The sequence below is a fragment of the Phallusia mammillata genome, chromosome 2 (assembly GCF_965637545.1).
Source record: "Phallusia mammillata chromosome 2, kaPhaMamm4.hap1.1, whole genome shotgun sequence".
Lineage (NCBI taxonomy): Eukaryota > Metazoa > Chordata > Ascidiacea > Phlebobranchia > Ascidiidae > Phallusia > Phallusia mammillata.
In genome coordinates, this window is record NC_137253.1 from 22,155,991 (window position 1) to 22,175,624 (window position 19,634).

The window sequence follows — 19,634 nt, forward strand, 5'->3', positions numbered from 1 at the left end:
TGCTACTTGTTGGCATCTGAACTATAAAATATAAAACGAAAATATCTGCGGTTTCATTGACAGAAAGAAAATAAATAAATGGTTAAAAACGGTGTAATAATGTTTGAGCCAGAAAACAATTTCAGCTGCAAAAAATAGCAATTGTGCCATTGGAATTCTTTTTTAACATAAATTTGATAGATCTATGAATGATACAAAAAAAATCTACTTAAAAACGATACATGTAAAGCGCATGGCCACAACCAACACTTCTGTGGATAAAAAGGGCATTAGAAAAGGAAGCGCCTCGCCTACAGATGTCGCTGCATTCTTGAAGTGGAAAATATTTAAAACAATACATTTCTTAATTGGCAGGAACTTGGCCGAATGGTCTGGCGCGCCTGACCCACATACAGACATAAAAAAAACCTTGATCGGGATTCGTCCTGGGTTCGAACCCCGTGAAAAAAAATACATTTCTTAACTTACGTTCCAAGCATCTTTTACCTAATGAATGCGATGTCTGAATTTTTGTAAAGATGAATTAATCTCATGAGTTTCGAAACTGTGTTTATTATGCACTGACCCGCGCAGTAAATTAACGATTTTAAATAGCCCGCAATATAGAGGGATCACCATCTTATGTCCGAAGAACACAGTAGGCTACCCGCTTACGGTTTTCCACTTTATCAATATACAGTATTCAGGGCATTGGTTAGCTTACAGACAAATCAAAAATCTTATGACGTTAAATTTAAAAACATTTCGTATGATTTCAATTTCATGGGGGACTTTTTTTTCTTTTAACATTAGGGGGCGCTGGTGTACCACTTTCATGATTGCAATTAACTCCGTTATCGTTGCGGAAAGCAGAACGAAGATTACAAACAATGGTGCAATGCATTAGGAATATAAACTGGTCCAACACGAGTGGAAGTCACTTTTGACATGTTAAAAGGAAGATATCAAAATGGCTAAGTATACAACGAAAGACTTCCGCGACAACCCTCTGGAAAAAGCAAACATTTTTTCCCAGATTTTATTTTGGTTAGTTTTTTTTTTAACCATTAAGGAAGGCTGATTGAATGTAAAGCGCATGCTAAATCAGTCTTGACGCACAGGTGGTTAAATGACTTCTTCAAAAATGGCCAGAAACGGGAGTTGAAGGAAACTGACCAGTTCAAGTTACAAAAAGATGACACTTCTGAAGATATCTGTAAAAAACTGGAAAGGTATGGCAAATGTGGAAATCAGATTAAATTTTTTTTTTCTTTAAGAATTTATCTTAAAAGGCTTGATTTTGCAAAAAAGAAATGATTTTTTGGGTGGACTGATTCTTTGTTTGTGCTTCGGTTGCCAGGTTTACAGCATTTGAAACACAATTCAAGTTGTGACTAACCATGCAACTCTTACAGTGTGACGTCATTTATATCTTGTAGCTTTGCCAGGCAAAATAATTTACTATTTATATGTGACTATACTACATAGATGTAATTAGGTGTTCTCTTACTATTTCAGAAATTGGGAAAAAGAACTTGCATTACACAAAGCGGGTGGAAGAAAACCAAGTTTATTTCGTGCAATTGTTAAAACATTTGTTTTCCGGTGGTTTTTGTTCGGCTTTGTTGTTGCATTGGAGGTTTGTTCGAAAAAAATATGTTTTACTCACCACAACTAATTATGGGTCCCCTTCCCTGAAGGGGACACATTTTGTTTTTGTCTGTATTTTTTTTTCTTTTTAACGCGGGTTTGTTCCCACGTTTTGGTCAAGAAAGAATGGTTCAAACTTTTTCAAATTTACACACATTATAGATATTGGTCTCAAGATGGTCCATGTGAATTTTGACCCCGTTTGATCCCTCAGTTCACCTACAGACCCCCAAAACGTGAAATTTTTAAAACGGTTATACTTGCTAAAGTACTTCATTTTGGAGTTATATGCTTTGTTGTTTGGTGCAATATAAGGTATTTCAAAGAATTTTGTACCCTAAAAAAAAATTTACCCATTTTCACCCCTTAACCCCCAAAATATTCGTTTCTGTCTTATGCTGGTTTGTTAAGTGCGTTTGGTCAAAAAAGAGTGCTTTAAATGTATTCAAATTTGCACAGATGTTAGTTATTGCTCCGAATTTGATCCTCCTGAAGTTTGACCCCAAACGACCCAGCGGTTCACCCACAGGCCCCCAAAACAAAAAAAATAAAAACGGCTGTACTGACCCAAGTACATAATCTGAGGGTTTCATGCTTTGTTGGTTGGTGCAATGTAAGCTATTCTAAATAATTTTGTAACTTTTTATTGGATTCACCCATGTTTACCCCCTTAAACCCACAAATAATAAGTTTTAGGCCTGAAATATAAGCCCCAATGTGCTGAAATGTTAAACAATTGTTTGCAGTAGGTTATTCATTTAGTATTTAAAAATTTGCCTTAATCGGCCAAATAGTTACTTTTACAGTCCATAACATGTGTACACTGTCAGTCAGATAGAAGTCTCAAATCTTAAGGTAGTAATTCACTTGTTTACGATTAAGGCGGGTGAATACAGCGGGAGTGCTCAGAATTCACTCGTTTACGATTAAGACGGGTGAATGCAGCGGGAGTGCTCAGCTTGACAGCCGGATGGACGGTTTACCAGACAGTCGTGTTGGTGATTACAAATCAGCTGTTTTTGCGCAGCCATGCTATGTCGTTTTATTAAGTTATCAAGCTCATTTTCAGTTTTGGAAAATTGTGTTTAAAAACTGACCTTGAACGACAATATCAAGGTCAAAACATGAGATTAAATTGAAAGTATTTTTCCTGTTCTTATTTACTGTTTTTTTGTAATTATATGACAATAATGATGCAAAATGAATACGGACTAAACTTTCAAAGTTGGGTTTAGGCTAAAGTTGGTTAAGTTTTTCCTTAAGAATCTAAAAATAACCAGGATGTTTGTTTACCATAAATCCGCACAAACGCGCGTGTGGGGACCCATTCGTTTTTGCTTGCAAAAACAATCATATTTGTGGATCAAATGATGTGTATAGTAAACTGGTAAATATCTAACAATGATTGTGTCCTATTTTTACTGTTATCAAATCGCATATGCATATGTGTGGGGACCCATTAGATTATGCTTGCAGAAACAATTATGTTATAAAATGCCAGGAAAAAGATAAGGACCCAATGCCAAATATATATCCATTATAAATATAGTAAATGGTATATGTGATACATCGTTAAATATGATATAGTATATATATACTGGCAATATATAGGAAAACCACTATTCTAGTTTATAAGATGTTGTATTGTACTTCAGGAAGTTCTGATCGTCATTACACCATTGTTACTTGGTGGGCTTCTAAGATATTTTGAGAATCGTTCCACCCTACAAGAAGCATTTTTGTATGCACTTGGAATCTTTCTAACCTCCTCATGCATTTCTTTGTTGCATCATGTTTATTTTTATCAATTACAAAGAATGGGTTGGCACATACGAGCTGGCACATGTGCACTTATGTACAAAAAGGTAAATGATCCTGAAAAACCTTTTTATTTAATTCAGTTCTCTTCTACAAAATATTTGCTGTTGTATGTTTAGACTTTGCGATTGAGTCAAAAAGCTCTTGCTAGTGCAACAACTGGACAAATAGTAAATCTTGGTGCAACTGATGTTATACGGTTTGATTGGGTAAGCAAACAGTTAAAACCTGTGATTTGCATTTAAATTTTTTTTTTAATATGGATAGTTTTTGCAGGTAACATTGTTTTTACATTTTTTGTGGCTCACTCCAGTGCAAGCAGTTGTTGTTTGCTATTTGCTATGGCAGGACTTGGGTGCATCTTCATTGGCTGGACCAGTGATAATGGTTTCTATTATGGTGACTCAAAGCTGCCTTGGAAGAGGATTTGGTCGCATTCGGTAACATTTCAAAAGTTTGTTAAAACTAATGTGACAGCAGTTTTTTACTTTTATTGATCAAATTCTGAAATAAGGCGTTTTTCCAACCTATTTTGCACAGAGTGGAGAAAAAAATTTGTATTACTTGTTAGCAAAACAAATATTTTGTACTTTGTATCTCCCTACTAAAGACAAAACAAGTAGTCAGAATGATAGTCATCCTTTGTACAAAGGCACAATATGGAATGGCTATCATTCTGACTACTTGCTTTGTCTTTAGAAAGGAGACATAAGTACAAAAAATATTGTATTGTTCTTGTCAGTTGAAAGGGTATGCTTGCCTAACTTAATATAGCAAATAGTTACATGTTTTTACTTGCAGAGCTAAGATGGCTGTTCTTACTGACCAGCGTATAAGAACCATGAATGAAGTGATTTCTGCTATGCGTGTTATTAAAATGTACACATGGGAAAAGCCATTTGAAAACCTTATTAAGGAAATTCGAAGGTTTGTGATATTAGTCTAAACCAGGGCTTCTCAAACTGTGGGTCGCGACCCCAATTGGGGTCGCATAATATAATTTTGGGGTCGCGAAACATTATGGGTTATTATGTCAGTCACAATAAATGGTATACGTGCGTACATTTATTGTTTAAACATCATTCCCGTGTATTCAAACTGCTCTAAACACATTTGGTAGAACTTAAAAGAGTATTACCAGCCTAGTAACCATGTGCGCCAGACTTTTTGTGTGCAAACAATGCGAAAAAGCAGATACCACAAGCGTCACAATAGAGATTATGATGTCATAAAAACTAAGACTGTGATCAAGTTAGATATTAATTTAGACTTTTTAGGCACCATTAAATGGTATATATTTAAAATATAAGTATTTCTTTGCATCATACCCATCAAGGGGTCGCGTAGAAATTTCTGTTCTAAAATGGGATCGCAGAGCAAGAAAGTTTGAGTAGCCCTGGTCTAAACGACTCTTAACAAAATTGGTGGCATTCTACACATCTTATTGTTGTTCCACAGCTACCTGGTAATTCTGTCATTTGTATGTTAACTTGAATTGCACTGTGACATTAGTGACAACTACTATGTAACATTATACCCCCTACATGTAACATCACACCAGTACACAGCAAAACTGTTGATTTGGCTAAACACAATCTACCCATATTGCCTCCTCATTGTCGAGTTGGGTTGTGCCCTGATGGCTTTATTTTAACTTTATGACTCATTTGTATGAGCATTTCTAAAACAGAAATTTAGTTTTGCCTAAGTGGTAGTAGTTCGCCACATGTGTTATGTTTAACTGATTAGTCACAATCCAACCCAAAAATACAATTGTATGATAAAATGGGGTGTGATCTATCTGTAAGCTTTTTTTTTAGAAAAGAAATTAGCAAGGTTCTTGTTTCCTCCATAATGAAAGCTTGCAACTTTTCCATGATATTTGTGGCTACTCGTCTTTTGGTGTTCGTCACCTTCTCACTCTTTGTTGCACTTGGAGGGAATCTGACGTCATCCAAGGTTTGTAGATGTACAACAGTTGTGCAAGTTCATTCTCGCCTAAACAATGCGTCGTCGAAAACCTTTTGAGACAAGCCAGACCACAAATAAAAGGCCTTTTTATATATCTTGCATAAACCGCAAAAATTATCTTGCAAAATTTATATATTGTAGCGACCGATCACTTGTTAGATCTATTCCGTAATTGAAGTCCGTCTGTGCACAATTATATCCGTAGTGACTTTGTATTGGTACAAAAGTAAACGCAAAGCACGAACAGTCGAATATATATAAACGATACAAGGACACACTGTTATTAAGGTGACAAATTCGTTACATAAGAGATGTTAGATTTATGATGAGTTGTTGACGTGTCTTAACAGTTGTTTCTTACATGACTTAACTATTAAACATATAACAATAGAGATAATACAATTCTAACTTGACAATAGCAAATGCAAAACCCCACAATATCTTGCATAATCTTGCATAAAAGTGTTATTCCGTTGTCTCTGTATACTTTGCTTTCTGTGCGTTTTTGTGGAACATTAAGGCTTATGAGGCCATTATGGCGTTTATGTAAAAAAAACAATGTAGGTTTTTAATAGCGCCGCTATGAACATTATGTAATATGACGCAAATTAATAATAATAGCACCGCGCTGGTGGAACGTAGCACAACATCAGTACCCAGTACCAAATTAAATACGTTACCTAGAAACGCTCGTGTTACCATATTGTGCCATGTTTCTCAACGCAGGTATTTACTGCCATCGGTCTATTCAATGTTCTTCGGGTGACCATCGGGATTTTCTTTCCTAATGCCATTGAAAAGTTGTCCGAATCTCTTATTAGCATGAGGAGAATTCAGGTGACTTCAGTTTTCGTACAGAATAAAACCTTTAAGTGGTTCGACATAAAGCTCTTGTTAGTCTGTCCAGTGTTTTATATGCGCAAAACTACATGGTGAGATTTTTAAAAATCGAATCGTTAACTTTACCAAAAGGCTTCTTATTCTCTACAGCAATGCATTAATGCCTTATTGGCGACTTTTAGGACTACAAAATTTTGCTTGTTCGACATTATTAAACTGGTGATAGTTTTAAAGACTAATTTGTGGTTTAACAACAAAAGTCGTATCCAATCTGTACCTATTTAAAATCGTTTCTATAAAGCATACAGGATAAAGCATTTTTATGGTCGTATCGGTCTTTCACTTGTAAACAATAGCTCATGAACTGAAATGGTGAAATTTAGTCATATAATTTCTTGAAACTAACAACTTCCGCTCATTTAAAGTCTTGTCAACTGCTCAGAAATGTTTTAGATTTTCGGAGAGTTTCATAAGAGTTCTGCGGTATTGCTCAATTCAGTGTAATGTGCCATTATTACAAACGCTTAGGGCGTTATCGGAACTTAAACGTTACCCGCAAGTCATATCTTTTTTGTTACAGTGTGTACCGATCACGCAATTCAAATAGTTTATCGCAAAGCGCTTTAGTCTGCATGTTTAATTTTTTTTAAATCAAAGCTTTAGCTGATGTTTATTGTCATTTCGTTTTGGTAATACCAATGCTGACTTTCCTTGCAGGATTTTCTTCTACTGGACGAATTCTCAACTTCTGTCGATGCCAGTGCGGATAATGTTGAAAAATCAAACGCGAGTCTGGAATTTAATGATTTCACGGCATCTTGGACAGATAAAACCCATGTAATTAAAATAAATATAGATCTTCTCTTTTAAATGGGTTATTGATTGTTTTAGTTTGTGTTAATATTGTTTTTGTCAAAACAGAGTGATTCAACGTTTTATATATTTACACATTTAAACACGTGGCAAAGAAGTACACAGTTTTGCACTGTAAGTTTTAACCCAGCTTGGCTCAGTACTTCCAAAACGTTCAGGAGTTTCATGCTTTGTCGATGGAAACACTACAAAGAGTCCATAACCTTTTTGTGACAATTAGTTCATAGCGCCTATTTTTTTACCTTTATATCCCCAATTATTCGTTATTATTTACATACCTTTTAGCCTAGATTTTTTATTATTCTAACCTTTGTACGCTCAAAATCACGAGAGTATCAAAAGTTTACAATCAACCCAAGTATTTTTAACATTGGTATTCACGTTTTTTGTGCGGCGGCATTGCTTTTGAATTTAATTTTATTAGGACGAGGATTTGTCGATGGAACACACATTAATCGACATCCAGGTGAAAATCACATCGTCAAAACTGTTTGCCGTTATTGGACCCGTCGGTGCTGGAAAGGTAACTAGTACATGAAGCTGAATATTCAGTTTGCATTGCCATTGTGTGTCTTTCAGTTAACAATCAGTTTTACGGTGTAAAAATACTGACTCTGACAGTATTTTTGTGATTTATTGGCTAAGCAGTATTTTTCTGAACTAAAGTTTAAAATTGCTGACAATGACAAGGCAACCGAGGGACTGTTAAACACAACCTACGTTTACAGAATTTCAGTGAATATAAATATCGAAATATTTCATCTTTGACTTTTTGCAGTCTTCCTTCTTGAGCGCGATCTTGCGGGAGCTTAAACCGACACACGGCGGTCTTAAAGTGGTCGGTCGTGTCGCTTACGTCGGTCAGGTGCCGTGGATTTTCTCAGGAACCATACGGGAAAACATTTTGTTCGGTGAACCTTACGACAAACTTCGTTACAAAGAAGTTATCAAGTCATGCTCATTGGATAAAGTATGAAGTTGTTTAATTTCTATGCCTGGGATGTTTGAAGTAGATTATGGATTCTTAAGAATTCAAATTTGCGAAGTTCGAATTTAAATCTGCTGTTTATTTGCTTAAAATGGTATAAGTTCGTGCGACATATCTGCGCTTGTGTTGGCAAATGAAGCAAAACAGTTGTACCTTATTGGCTGTTACCCTGTCGCGTTCAACATGTACTAAACAGCAGTAAAAAATGGCGTGTGAATGTGGTTACATTTTTGCTGAATCACTCAATAAAAAATGTTTAAATTTATAGGTTTTCTCGAATTAAAATTGTTTTTATTTATGATGTTAATTTTTGTCAAAATATGTTTGAAGCTTAGGTATGATTTCTGCATCGATACGACTGTTCGTACAATTTGTTGTTGTTTCCGATATCTTACCGAATAAGTTATCAGTTTCATGCACAATATTGTTGTGCGATTGCAACTTCATAGGCATATTGATTGTGTTCCGACAGTGCGTTATAGGTTTGGGAAGAGGACAAAGGTTACCCGCCGAGTTTGATAGGATTGGACTATTTAATAGAACGTCTATTATCATTATTGTTTTTTAGGACATTAAATCTCTTGAAAAAGGCGATGAAACATTGGTTGGTGAGCGCGGGGTTACACTAAGTGGGGGCCAGAAAGCTAGGGTGAATCTTGCAAGAGCAGCGTATCGAGAAAATATCGACATCATGTTGTTGGATGATCCACTGAGCGCAGTTGATTCGAATGTTGCAAATCATCTCTTCCACGAATGCATTTGTGGATATATGAAAGACAAGGTTAGAAATTTTCAAGTTAAAACATTGGATCTCAGGTACATGGGTGACTTTCAGCATTGCGAATATATGTATGTATCGTTTACACATGTTGTAGAATCCAGGTGTATTGTAAATCGTGTATATTTAAAGCGTTTCTAACAAATTTTTAAATGAATGGTTCTTACTTGCAACTATCTTGTCACAATAACGTATATAACTTTTAAACTGAATGTCAAGTTGCTAATTAACTACTCTTACTTTGAAATGGGTAATAGTGTTGAATAAACCAAACCGAAAACTAACTTTTTTATTTGGCTTAATTATGTCGCTTTTAACACGACGTATATTGTTTTAGATCCGGGTTCTTGTGACACATCAGCTTCAGTTTTTGTCAGCAGCCGACCAAATTATCATTTTGAAGCATGTAAGTTTTACGGTATGGTGCTGGTGTAATGGATGGTGCATACATCCTCAACATCCGTTTTGCCGTCTAATCCTGTTTCCAACCACCGTTATGAGATCTATTAGTCACAAAACGTGGAAATATCGTAGAACCAACCAGCACTTTTATCACAGAGCAATTTATTACAACGTTCCACGATTACGGCTTTACAAATATTAAATTGTCGTGGTCGATGTGGTTACATTAGTATCGTTTGCATTATGCCCTTGTGATTGCACATAGGTTTTTGCATGTCAAGCATTCAACACAACGTGGTTACAGAATCTTAGTCTATTTAATGTTGGTGTGTCCATAGTGCGACCCGCGGCGGTATTTCACGTGGCCCGCAACTGTTGTTTTGCTTTAAATGGTTTTACGTATGGTCCTATAATGTGTTTGTTTAGACATGTAACCAGACAACCAAATACTTCGTCACGTTTAAGATGTAACATCAATATGTTCTACTACTTGGCATATACAGTAATGTTGGGTACATTAAAAGGGCTCAATAGACGGTCAAGGAACGTTTGGCGAGTTACAAGCAGACGGAACTGACTTCGCAGCTTTGCTAAAAACCGATGAGGCCGATGAAGAAAACAAGGTGGCGTCGCCCACTTTTCTCACTCCTGCTTCTTCACAATACTTCTTGCATGGCGACGATGACGTATTAGGTAGGTGAAGTGTGCATTTTAAAGTGTTGAAGGTAATTTCTAGATCCTATGGTCTTAAATGTACGTAATTTTGAGACACAAGCCACAACTATTTCAATAAAGGTTCGAGATATTGATAATGGTTTGCCCATAAGTATTGGCTGGTATGACTACCGAGGCTTTTACTTTAAACATACTATAAACTAATTTTTTTGGAAATAGCCAACGGAGTTTTTGATCATGCACTATCAAGGGGAATTGTGGACACGACGTCAGTTGCTGACAATGCAGGAGTTGTTAATTCGCCTGCAAGGACATTAAGCGTTAGTATTGAATTAAATTTTTGACCTTTATGTTCACTTAAACCACCTATAACGATCTAATGACGTTTTCAGGTTAAAAGTTTGCATCACAAGTCTATAACGAGCCTCGACTTAGCCGAACCACTCCTGGACAAAGATAAGGTATGTCTTAGCTTGCACTGTGTGGTATGATTTACGACGCAATATATTGGGGTTATGAAGCAAAGGGGACTATTGTTAGCCTGTTTGATTAAGAGCAGTAATCCAGATGCCAAGATCGGACTTTAGCCCTATCCCATTCAAACTATTAAGAAATGGCAAGGTTAATGTGTCGACCTTTGTATATTGACACGTGGTAATTTGCTTGGCAGGCGGAATTTGTAGCAAGCATTGAGGATGAGGAAACTCGTGTGCAGGGAAGTGTTGGTTGGAAGGTTTATACTGAATACTTAGGAACCAACAAACCCCTCTTGTTTTTGCTCGTTATCCTTATACTTTCCAATCATTCTTTATATCTCCTCTGTGATTGGTGGATATCTGTCTGGTAGGTTTTGATTTGACAATATTTTTTGTTAGACATCCATTTCCACGTATATATATTTCCACATAGGTTTAAACAATAATGATGAAAAAAAGGACAAATAAATGAAACATGCAAGTAATCAATTAGTACGTCATATAAGCGTTTCTCTGTAAAATTGTGTGCAACGGAATCTTGGGGCTAAATCATAGACTTTTCAGGTTATGTTAGTGCTTTTGAAAGAGTTGCTAAATAAAAGTTTTTGGTTTCAGGGCCACCCAGTCTGACATTTTTTACTCTAACTTTTATACAACCATTACCAACGGCTCTCTAAACACCACACAAGCATCAGGTTTCAGCACAACCGCTGTAGTCACTGCTACCTCATTACTTCATTTAAATTCCACCTACGGTGCTTTCCCTGAGGTGCAATTTGATGACAGTTATTACATCATGATTTCTGGAAGTAAGATTTTTGTTCGTGTCATTTACTTGAGACAGTTTTCACCAAAATTTTAGCTGCTGGAATATCATTTTAATGCTCTCATGTTACTTTTTAAGTCCTCACGTTACTGTTCATCATCGTAATGTACTCTCGATCACTCCTACAATTCTACTACACTGTCGTATCTGGAATCAAAATGCATGACAGTATGTTTTATGCCGTCTTGCGAGCTCCCATACGATTTTTCGACGTCAATCCCGTTGGTAAATAGCTGTTCAGTTCATTCGTTTTCGTAAACTGAGGTATCAAATCAAAAACCTAACGTTTTCAGGTCGGATTTTAAATCGTTTTTCAAAGGACATGGGACAAATTGATGAAATTTTACCGCTTGCTTTGATGGATTTTATATACGTAAGTATAACCTTTTCCATAAGATCTGCTGTTTCTTTGCTTAGATTATAAACCAAGGCTTAACATACACCATTTACCTATCTAATGCATGTTAACTGTTACAGATAAGCTTTACCATTCTTTCCATCATGCTTCTCGCCATTAGTATTAACTTCTTCGTACTGATCGTGGTGATTCCCCTTCTCGCGTACTTCGTATGGTTACGTCAGTATTATATTAAGACCTCGCGCGACATCAAGCGTATGGAGGGCGCTAGTGAGTTATTGCATGCCTTCGCAGTGTTTCACCTGTTACTTTGAGATAAGTTGGTTAAACGCAATTCTGTAGATAGAAGTCCAGTATTTTCTCACCTCTCATCGACGCTTCAAGGTCTTACAACGATTCGGGCGTTTAAAATGGAAAACAATTTTGAGATGGAATTCCATGAACTACAAGATTTGCACAGTTGTAAGTCGATTGAATGGTTCGTTTTGTGTTGTATTTTACTGTATGGTTTGTCAACAACAGGTTTTCCAGAATAAAGGCATAACAGTCGTCCAATGTTGGTACATCAATTACATTAAAAAATATTCGAAATGATACTGTTTACATTTAAATCGCTTTTTGGCTCGGTTTACTTTATAGAATCAAAAATATGTTACTGCAAATGTAATAACACTGGAACAAGTTATAAAACACCATTGTATTTCGCCTGGTACGTATTGAAAAGGATTAATACTGGATTGCCCTACCTTGCAAAAAAACAAACATAATCTATGTATGCAAGGGCCAACCCCCACCCCACCCCCCCAAAAAAACTTTGAGTTCAAATAAATTAACATCAAAATACATAAACAAACGCATAAACCGAGGATCTTCCGTCGAACACTATGTATCATTATGGATTGTTTTTCTGCTTTACCAGGTTCTTGGTTTCTATTTCTTACTGGCTCTCGGTGGCTTGCTATCAGACTTGACGTACTGAGTTCAATTTTCATCGGCACTGTTGCCTTCTCATCAGTTCTCACTGCTTCATACCTCCAAACCGATGCTGGAAAGGTCGGCTTGGTTTTATCTTACTCCATAATGTTGATGGGAATGTTCCAATGGGGAGTTCGTCAGAGCGCCGAGGTTGAAAACCTGGTTCGTAAACGTTGTTTTTATGTTGTAGCATTCTTATTGGTTAGTCGTGACTATCCTTCAGTTGAAATAATAAGTATTAAATCATAGTACACCAGGCCTTTAAAGGCGTTGTACCGAATCAGCCAGTCTTCCAAGCATTCCCATATGGCAAGGCACAGGCTAGAAAAATCTAGCTTCAGGGCTGTATGAATAGTATAAGCATATTCATCTTAATAAGTAATAAACGTTTTCGTTTTTTTATCGCGAGTGAAAACACTTTAGACCCGATTTCTAGTTTTGTCACAGTTAGTCTCAATCAACAACATTACACCAGCTTTAAACCACCCGCCATTTTTTAGTATTTGAAAGAAACAGAACTAACCTGTTTTATGATTGATTGACAGATGACGTCAGTGGAGCGAGTCCAGGAGTATTACAGGATTCCGCCTGAGGCTCCGCACGAAATTCCAGACCAGAAGCCGCCTGCTGATTGGCCCAAATACGGCATCGTCACATTCGATAACCTGTCGTACGCACATTACGCTGGTGGACCGAATGTATTGCATAAGATTCGCCTCAGCGTCCGAGCTCATGAAAAGGTACAGACGACTTCAACTTACATCTTTGCTAGAAAAAAAGCATATTAACTTAATTGCGTAAGAAATCAAGTGATAGAATTACGTCAGCAAACAGTTCGGGTTAAAACTTACCGATATTTCTCAAGGTTGAGTGCATAAAAATAGCAGCGACTATTCGGTTTCTAACTATTAACCCTTACTGAAATGCTTTTTTAAGGAAACATTTTCTCACACAAAGAAGTATGTTGTATTTTTATCATAAAACCATACATTTCGGCCGAATCTGGGTTTTATTTTCAGGTGGGCGTAGTTGGTCGCACGGGGGCGGGAAAGAGCTCTCTTATATCGACGCTCTTCCGCCTAAACGAGTACTCGTCAGGCGAAGTTTACATCGACGGATTGGCGATTTCCACTCTTGGTCTTACAGATTTGCGTTCAGCAATCTCAATCATTCCCCAGGTAAGCTTAAATTTTGAGTTATCTGCGTATGATAATCACTAAGGTACATTATATACGGATCTGTTCATAAGTTTAATGGTGAAAATAACGGCCCAAAAACGTTTGAACAATAAAGCATGTCGCTTTTTACGTCTATTTCGGCCGTTATTTTCACCGATAATCAGTTTTTGATTCTTGATTTACCCTTAGGATCCAATTCTGTTTGCCGGAACTTTACGCAAGAATCTCGATCCATTTTCAGTTTACATTGACCATTCACTGTGGGATGCTTTAGAACAGGTACAGCTAAAACATATGTATTCGTACAGCTGATTTATGCTAGATACGCGGCATTTTTAGATTTGAAGTAACAGTTTGCTTAACTAAACGTTTCCACTACTTGTTCGTCACAAATCTACCACCAGTTAAGGTGAAGGAATCGATCCATTATAACGCTACTAAATGTGCTTACTAAACACTAGTAATACCCCATTTACTAAAGTTTGTTTCAGTCTTGTAGAAATTGCATTGTTTTTTTCTTGCAATAGGTTCAGTTGAAATCATTGATTGAAAGTTTTCCGTCCAAGCTTGAGTGCGAAGTGTCAGAGGCTGGAAACAACTTCAGTGTCGGGCAACGTCAGCTAATATGTCTCGCTCGAGCAATTCTCAGGAAGAATAAAATTCTCATCGTCGACGAAGCAACCGCTAATGTTGACATCAGGTCTATTGCTTGCTTCAATTTAACCGTTTCAATCAAATAGTATCATAGTTTTAGTGGTATACGATTCAAATTTGTTTGTGCCGTAGGAAATATTGCTTTACGAACAAATATTGTCGCGAGTAAAACAAAACAGTGGGACGATTGTGGGTCATTAATTCGTGACTACATGGTCAGAGTAAAATCTAAAGCAAATGGTGTTGTAGTTTGGTTGTGCAATATGTTGTCATTTACTTTGAACTCAACTGGGACGCAATGTTGCTCAGGACGGACCGACTTATTCAGTTGACAATACGAAACACATTCCAACATTGCACAGTTATCACTGTAGCGCATAGAATCAACACCGTCATTGACTCCGACCGCGTTCTGGTAAGTTAAACTGAGCAAGTCACAAACAGCATGCCTTTTTTAAAATTGTTCTTAATACGCTGATGTTATGATTTAATGTGCAATTGTAATTTTTAGGTGTTAGAAAATGGGCGAGTGGTAGAGTTTGACGAACCCCACGTTCTTTTATCAAATACTGATGGCGCGTTCTCAAAAATGGTCGAGTCAATTGGCAAAAGCGAAGCCCGAGAGCTGAAAGATATCGCTCGAAAGGTAAGGAAAAAATATAAACGACAGTATACAGATAATATTTTGTGCTGACCCAATATTACCACAGTAACATCTTGGGGCACAAAAAGCGATGTTTTTGAGATGCACTTTCACTTTTCAATTTTCTTGTGACATCACCTTGTACAACGTTCCAGACAGGAAGCTTTTAAAACTTCTATGCTTGCTATAGGCCAGTTTCTCCAGAACGGCATTTTTCGTAGCTTGTCAAATTATTGTTCACAGGAGCATTTAATTAACCAAGGGTGAAAAGACATATTATAACAAAATATTATCTTCCATCACAGGTATATGACAAAACGCACAGTGAAGGAGTTAGCGATGACGTGGACGATGCTGATCGATCGTACCTGGCTCGATTTTTGCCTGTCCCTGGCTCATACGATCATTTAGAAGTCGAGTCAAATGTTTAAAGCCGGATTTCCCCAAAATCGGGGTTTCCCTTCCACACCGATCGTACACACTAAAACAAACATGTTTGCAATGAATTCTAAAGTTACCTCGCACTAAATGCGTCGAGTTGATTATCCCTTCGCTTAATTGAACTTATTTTAGTGAGCATTATGGTTGAAGTTCCACATCTTGAACAGTTGAACTGTTGCAAACATTTACCTCCTTTAAAGTCAAACTTTCTTTCATTTTAACTACTCGATTTTACGAATCGATTTCACGTTGCAATCTACACAAGACATTATTTAGTTCACTTCTACACAAGACATTATTTAGACATATTTTAGGTCAAGTACTATTATGGGTTTGCTTCCCAGAAGGGGACATGTTCTGTTTTTGTTCGCCTTTTTTCTAACGCTTGCTTGTTCCAACCGTTTGGTTAAGAAAGAGTGCGTCAAACTTATTCAGATTAGCACACGTGTTAGTTATTCAAAGTTGATTCTGGATGGCCCAGCGGTTCACCCACAGGCGTTCAAAGCGCATTTTTTTGAAAAAACGGCCATACTTAGTAAAAAGATCCATTGTATTTGGTGCATGTTAAAGTATTTTGAATAATTTTGTCACTTTTAGTTGGATTCATCCCTTTCATTTCTGGGTTTACCAGTCCCAAATTTCATTTCTGGGTTTACTAGTTCTTTAGTTCGAAATACAAACCCGGATAAAATTAAAACGGTTGTTTGTATAGGGTGTTCCTTTTGCGTTATGTATAATTATATCCGAAACGAGTGGTCATTTGCTTCACGCATAAACAGAATGTTGCAGTTTTTTTGGTGATTATAAATCAAATGTTTTTGCGCCGCAATACCGCCATAAGTTAACATGTTCATACCTTATTGTTTTGTTCAAATGTAAACTCGTTAAGCAACATTTAGGTTTCGCGTGTCTGGCAAACGTTCTTGATGAACATAATAGGTTAAAGATGTCTCCGAAAACCTCATTAGGTGATCAATAAATGGGCTATTGTCACATCACTGCCGGTTATAGGTGAGGTGTCGCAAAGTAGGCTACAACTTATGGTTGTCCAAAGCACACAGTTAAGAACGATTTGTAAATTTTACTCGCATAACCACGTGTAGGTTTTTGCTTGTAAAACAAGCATGTTAGTACAAATGATGTACATAGTTAATCGTTAAATAAGTTTAAAAATTGAAACGTACACAAAAGTCACTTTTCTAGTTCCATACTTGCATTGATGTCGATTTTATCAAGTAACTAATTTAACGCCTAAGGTTACTGTCATGTGTTTGATTAACATTTTTAACTTTTGTGTTACTTGTTTTCGTCCCTTCATATCGATAAAACATACTCAAAGTTTTGTTTCATCAGTTTTTCACTTTTTGTTAGTTACAACAGTATGGTGTATAGTTAATGAGAATGTAAATTAAAATTGTAAGATACACAAAATTCCCAAACAAAAACTTTTACCACTGTATTTTTTAATATAATTTTGAACTGCAGACACAATCTTATTTATTAGCTTCACAATTCAGCAGTGCACCACGTCTTTGTGCTATACTGTGTGCGCGCAGTGTATTTTTTTCGCATAAGCTTTGGTGACAAATTTGTGTCTACTAATGCTTGAAACGGCTCACTGTATATGACTTATTGTGGCCTGTGTAAGTTAAATTGTTGCTGTCGATGTCTGTTACTGTTGACACTTTTTTGGTTTTGGTTCTCCTGGTTTGGTGCAAGCAATAAAACTGAAATTTATCTCCAACTTTATCTACGTAGCAACTGCAGAACCTACAACGTTGATTTCGTTTATGGTGAAGAAAATATCTGAGCAGGACGACGACGTTGTTTTGCACTTTGCAGTGCAGAAATTGACTGTGAGATTTATCATAAGAATAACATACAAGCGCTATTTTACCCACTAGTTGCATAGAAATATGGAACTCATCCATTTAAAGAGTAGAGACTTTTTGGCGCGTTAAGTGCCCTGAAAAATTCACATCTACATTCACTGTTTCCCTAGGTACCTAACATAGATACCCGTTTTGCTACACGCATAGGCTATTCAAGTTTCACTAACCATCTAAGATTGCCACTACAGGCAGTTTTGTCAAGCCTTTACCCAGGATACATCGTTCCACTGTGCTGATGGGTCCATTAAACCAGCAGCAAACTAAGCATTTAGTTTTGTTGCGAAACATGCGAAAAGCTGACTTCTGCCCCCAAAAAACACTCTTAAAACTGGGCTGAGGTTTTTGCCGTCGTTACGGTTTAAAACATTTAAATTAGAATTTATGAGGCAACTTTCAAAGACCAATCTTTTCGACCAATTAGGTTCCTGTTTCAAAACTTGGGCATCGTTCCAATTTATGCGGTGATCACATACAAAAACATATTCGCATAAGGCGGACTTGTTAACATCCATGTTTCTGACTGCCACTTTGTGTTCCTTGAGACGTGAATTTAGATTCCGCTTAGTTTGACCAATGTATACCATATCACAATCACGGCAAGGGACCTGGTAAACAACTCCTGTACGACGTTGTGGTATAGTGGCATCTTTTGGTTTTGGTAGTAACTGCCCAATAGTTTTGAAAGGTTTCATTGCCACTTTTACCCCAGCATCATTCAGGATTCGTTTTAGGCGCTCCGACACACCCTGGACATACGGTAAGCATGTGAATGATTTAAACTGTCTGTTTTGTAAGGTGGTTGTGTTATGGGTCAAGTGGTTTAAGTTACGCGGGAAACCGTTATTCTTTAACACGCGTGCAATATTTTTGCATTCGTGTTTGTGAAGAACCGTATCCTTGATGTGAGTTGTGGCTCTGTTGTAAAGCGTTTTGGCGACTGTAAGTTTTTGGTGCCGTGGATGGTGAGACGTGTAGTGTAGGTAGCGGTCAGTGTTCGTGGGCTTCTTGTATATGCCAGTGATGAGCTTTTGATCTGGCTGCCTGGTAACAGCCACATCTAAAAACGCAATGGTATCGTGTTGTTCGGTTTCCATGGTGAAAGCTATTGTAGGTGATATGGTGTTCAGGTGTGTGTGAAATGTGTGGACCATGTTTCTGTCGATAATGACGTATGTGTCATCAACGTATCGAAGCCATAGACGTGGTGGTGTGTGGAATGTTGCAAGTGCCTTCTGCTCTATGTGTTCCATGGTGAGATTAGCAAGAATAGCTGAAATAGGAGAGCCCATGGGTGTACCAAAGATTTGTTTGTATATTGTGTCTCTGTAAGTAAAAACCGTTGCGTTTAGGCAAATCTGTAAAGCTGTTTGTATGTGAGAAAGATCTAGCCCGGTGCGTTCGTGTAGTGTAGTGTAGTGTCGTGTTTGAGTTTGTCCAGAGTGATCGAGAGTGCCAAATCGGTAAGCGGAATCTAAATTCACGTCTCAAGGAACACAAAGTGGCAGTCAGAAACATGGATGTTAACAAGTCCGCCTTATGCGAACACGTTTTTGTATGTGATCACCGCATAAATTGGAACGATGCCCAAGTTTTGAAACAGGAACCTAATTGGTCGAAAAGATTGGTTTTTGAAAGTTGCCTCATAAATTCTAATTTAAATGTTTTAAACCGTAACGACGGCAAAAACCTCAGCCCAGTTTTCCGCGACATTTTGCGTCCGACTTCCTCTTCAAATATCGGAAATTAGTTACGCACTGTCACAATATAGCACACTCAACCCATCACGATAAGCCTTTGTTCTCTTATAATTACTTTACGTTATATCCCGCTGCGCTTGTGCATTTTCGCCTGTTGTGCTTGCACTATATCGTTCATTGCTCTGATGAAGCCCTACCGTTCTGGTGGGCGAAACGTTAGCGAAATACAAGTTCTTAAAAACAACAATTAGTATTTTGTTCAGCATTACACCAGTTGAACGACAAATTTGTTAAAGATATCTGTCAGCCAAAGATTTAACTGCAATACCTTACTTCAATGGAATGGTTTACCAAGTAAGGACCATGTTCTCCGTTTACTAATTTTGTCGTATTCTTATAAATCGTAAATCACTTGACCGTGTACCTACGTCATATCACGTGTTGTGTGATTGCACCACAATGCAGAATTCTCCATAACGTAACAACAACCTTGCATTTTCTTTCTCTTTGCTGTTCTTTT

The 19,634-nt window shown here is 37.2% G+C and overlaps 2 protein-coding genes across 2 annotated transcripts; one reads left to right on the forward strand and one right to left on the reverse strand.

Annotated features, from left to right (window-relative positions):
- Positions 1–793: 793 nt before the first annotated feature.
- On the forward strand, positions 794–17,269 carry LOC145214571 (ATP-binding cassette sub-family C member 4-like). The gene is made up of 31 exons (XM_080083125.1): positions 794–1,026; positions 1,101–1,211; positions 1,498–1,618; positions 3,285–3,494; positions 3,567–3,656; positions 3,724–3,887; positions 4,249–4,374; positions 5,268–5,406; positions 6,145–6,255; positions 6,976–7,095; positions 7,556–7,654; positions 7,910–8,101; positions 8,688–8,900; positions 9,235–9,303; positions 9,824–9,992; positions 10,194–10,294; positions 10,367–10,435; positions 10,645–10,817; positions 11,066–11,259; positions 11,355–11,501; positions 11,570–11,649; positions 11,754–11,904; positions 11,977–12,096; positions 12,554–12,771; positions 13,155–13,349; positions 13,629–13,787; positions 13,977–14,066; positions 14,315–14,487; positions 14,751–14,856; positions 14,953–15,087; positions 15,390–17,269. The coding sequence occupies exons 1-31, from the start codon at positions 950–952 to the stop codon at positions 15,513–15,515; spliced, it is 4,248 nt and encodes a 1,415-aa protein (XP_079939251.1). The 5' UTR covers positions 794–949; the 3' UTR covers positions 15,516–17,269.
- A 408-nt stretch (positions 17,270–17,677) lies between these two features.
- LOC145213153 (uncharacterized) lies at positions 17,678–19,033 on the reverse strand. Its single transcript, XM_080081388.1, has one exon. It carries the CDS (start codon positions 18,704–18,706, stop codon positions 17,678–17,680), a length of 1,029 nt encoding a protein of 342 aa, XP_079937514.1. The 5' UTR covers positions 18,707–19,033.
- Positions 19,034–19,634: the final 601 nt, after the last annotated feature.

What these genes read in the sequence shown, in the direction of transcription:
- LOC145214571 (XM_080083125.1), top strand. Translation starts at nt 950, where the DNA reads ATGGCTAAGTATACAACGAAAGACTTCCGCGACAACCCTCTGGAAAAA. An exon ending in GTGCACTTATGTACAAAAAG is followed by an intron (nt 3,495 to 3,566) that starts GTAAATGATCCT and finishes TTGTATGTTTAG; the next exon opens with ACTTTGCGATTGAGTCAAAA. An exon ending in ATGTTATACGGTTTGATTGG is followed by an intron (nt 3,657 to 3,723) that starts GTAAGCAAACAG and finishes TAGTTTTTGCAG; the next exon opens with GTAACATTGTTTTTACATTT.
- LOC145213153 (XM_080081388.1), bottom strand. Translation starts at nt 18,706, where the DNA reads ATGGGCTCTCCTATTTCAGCTATTCTTGCTAATCTCACCATGGAACAC.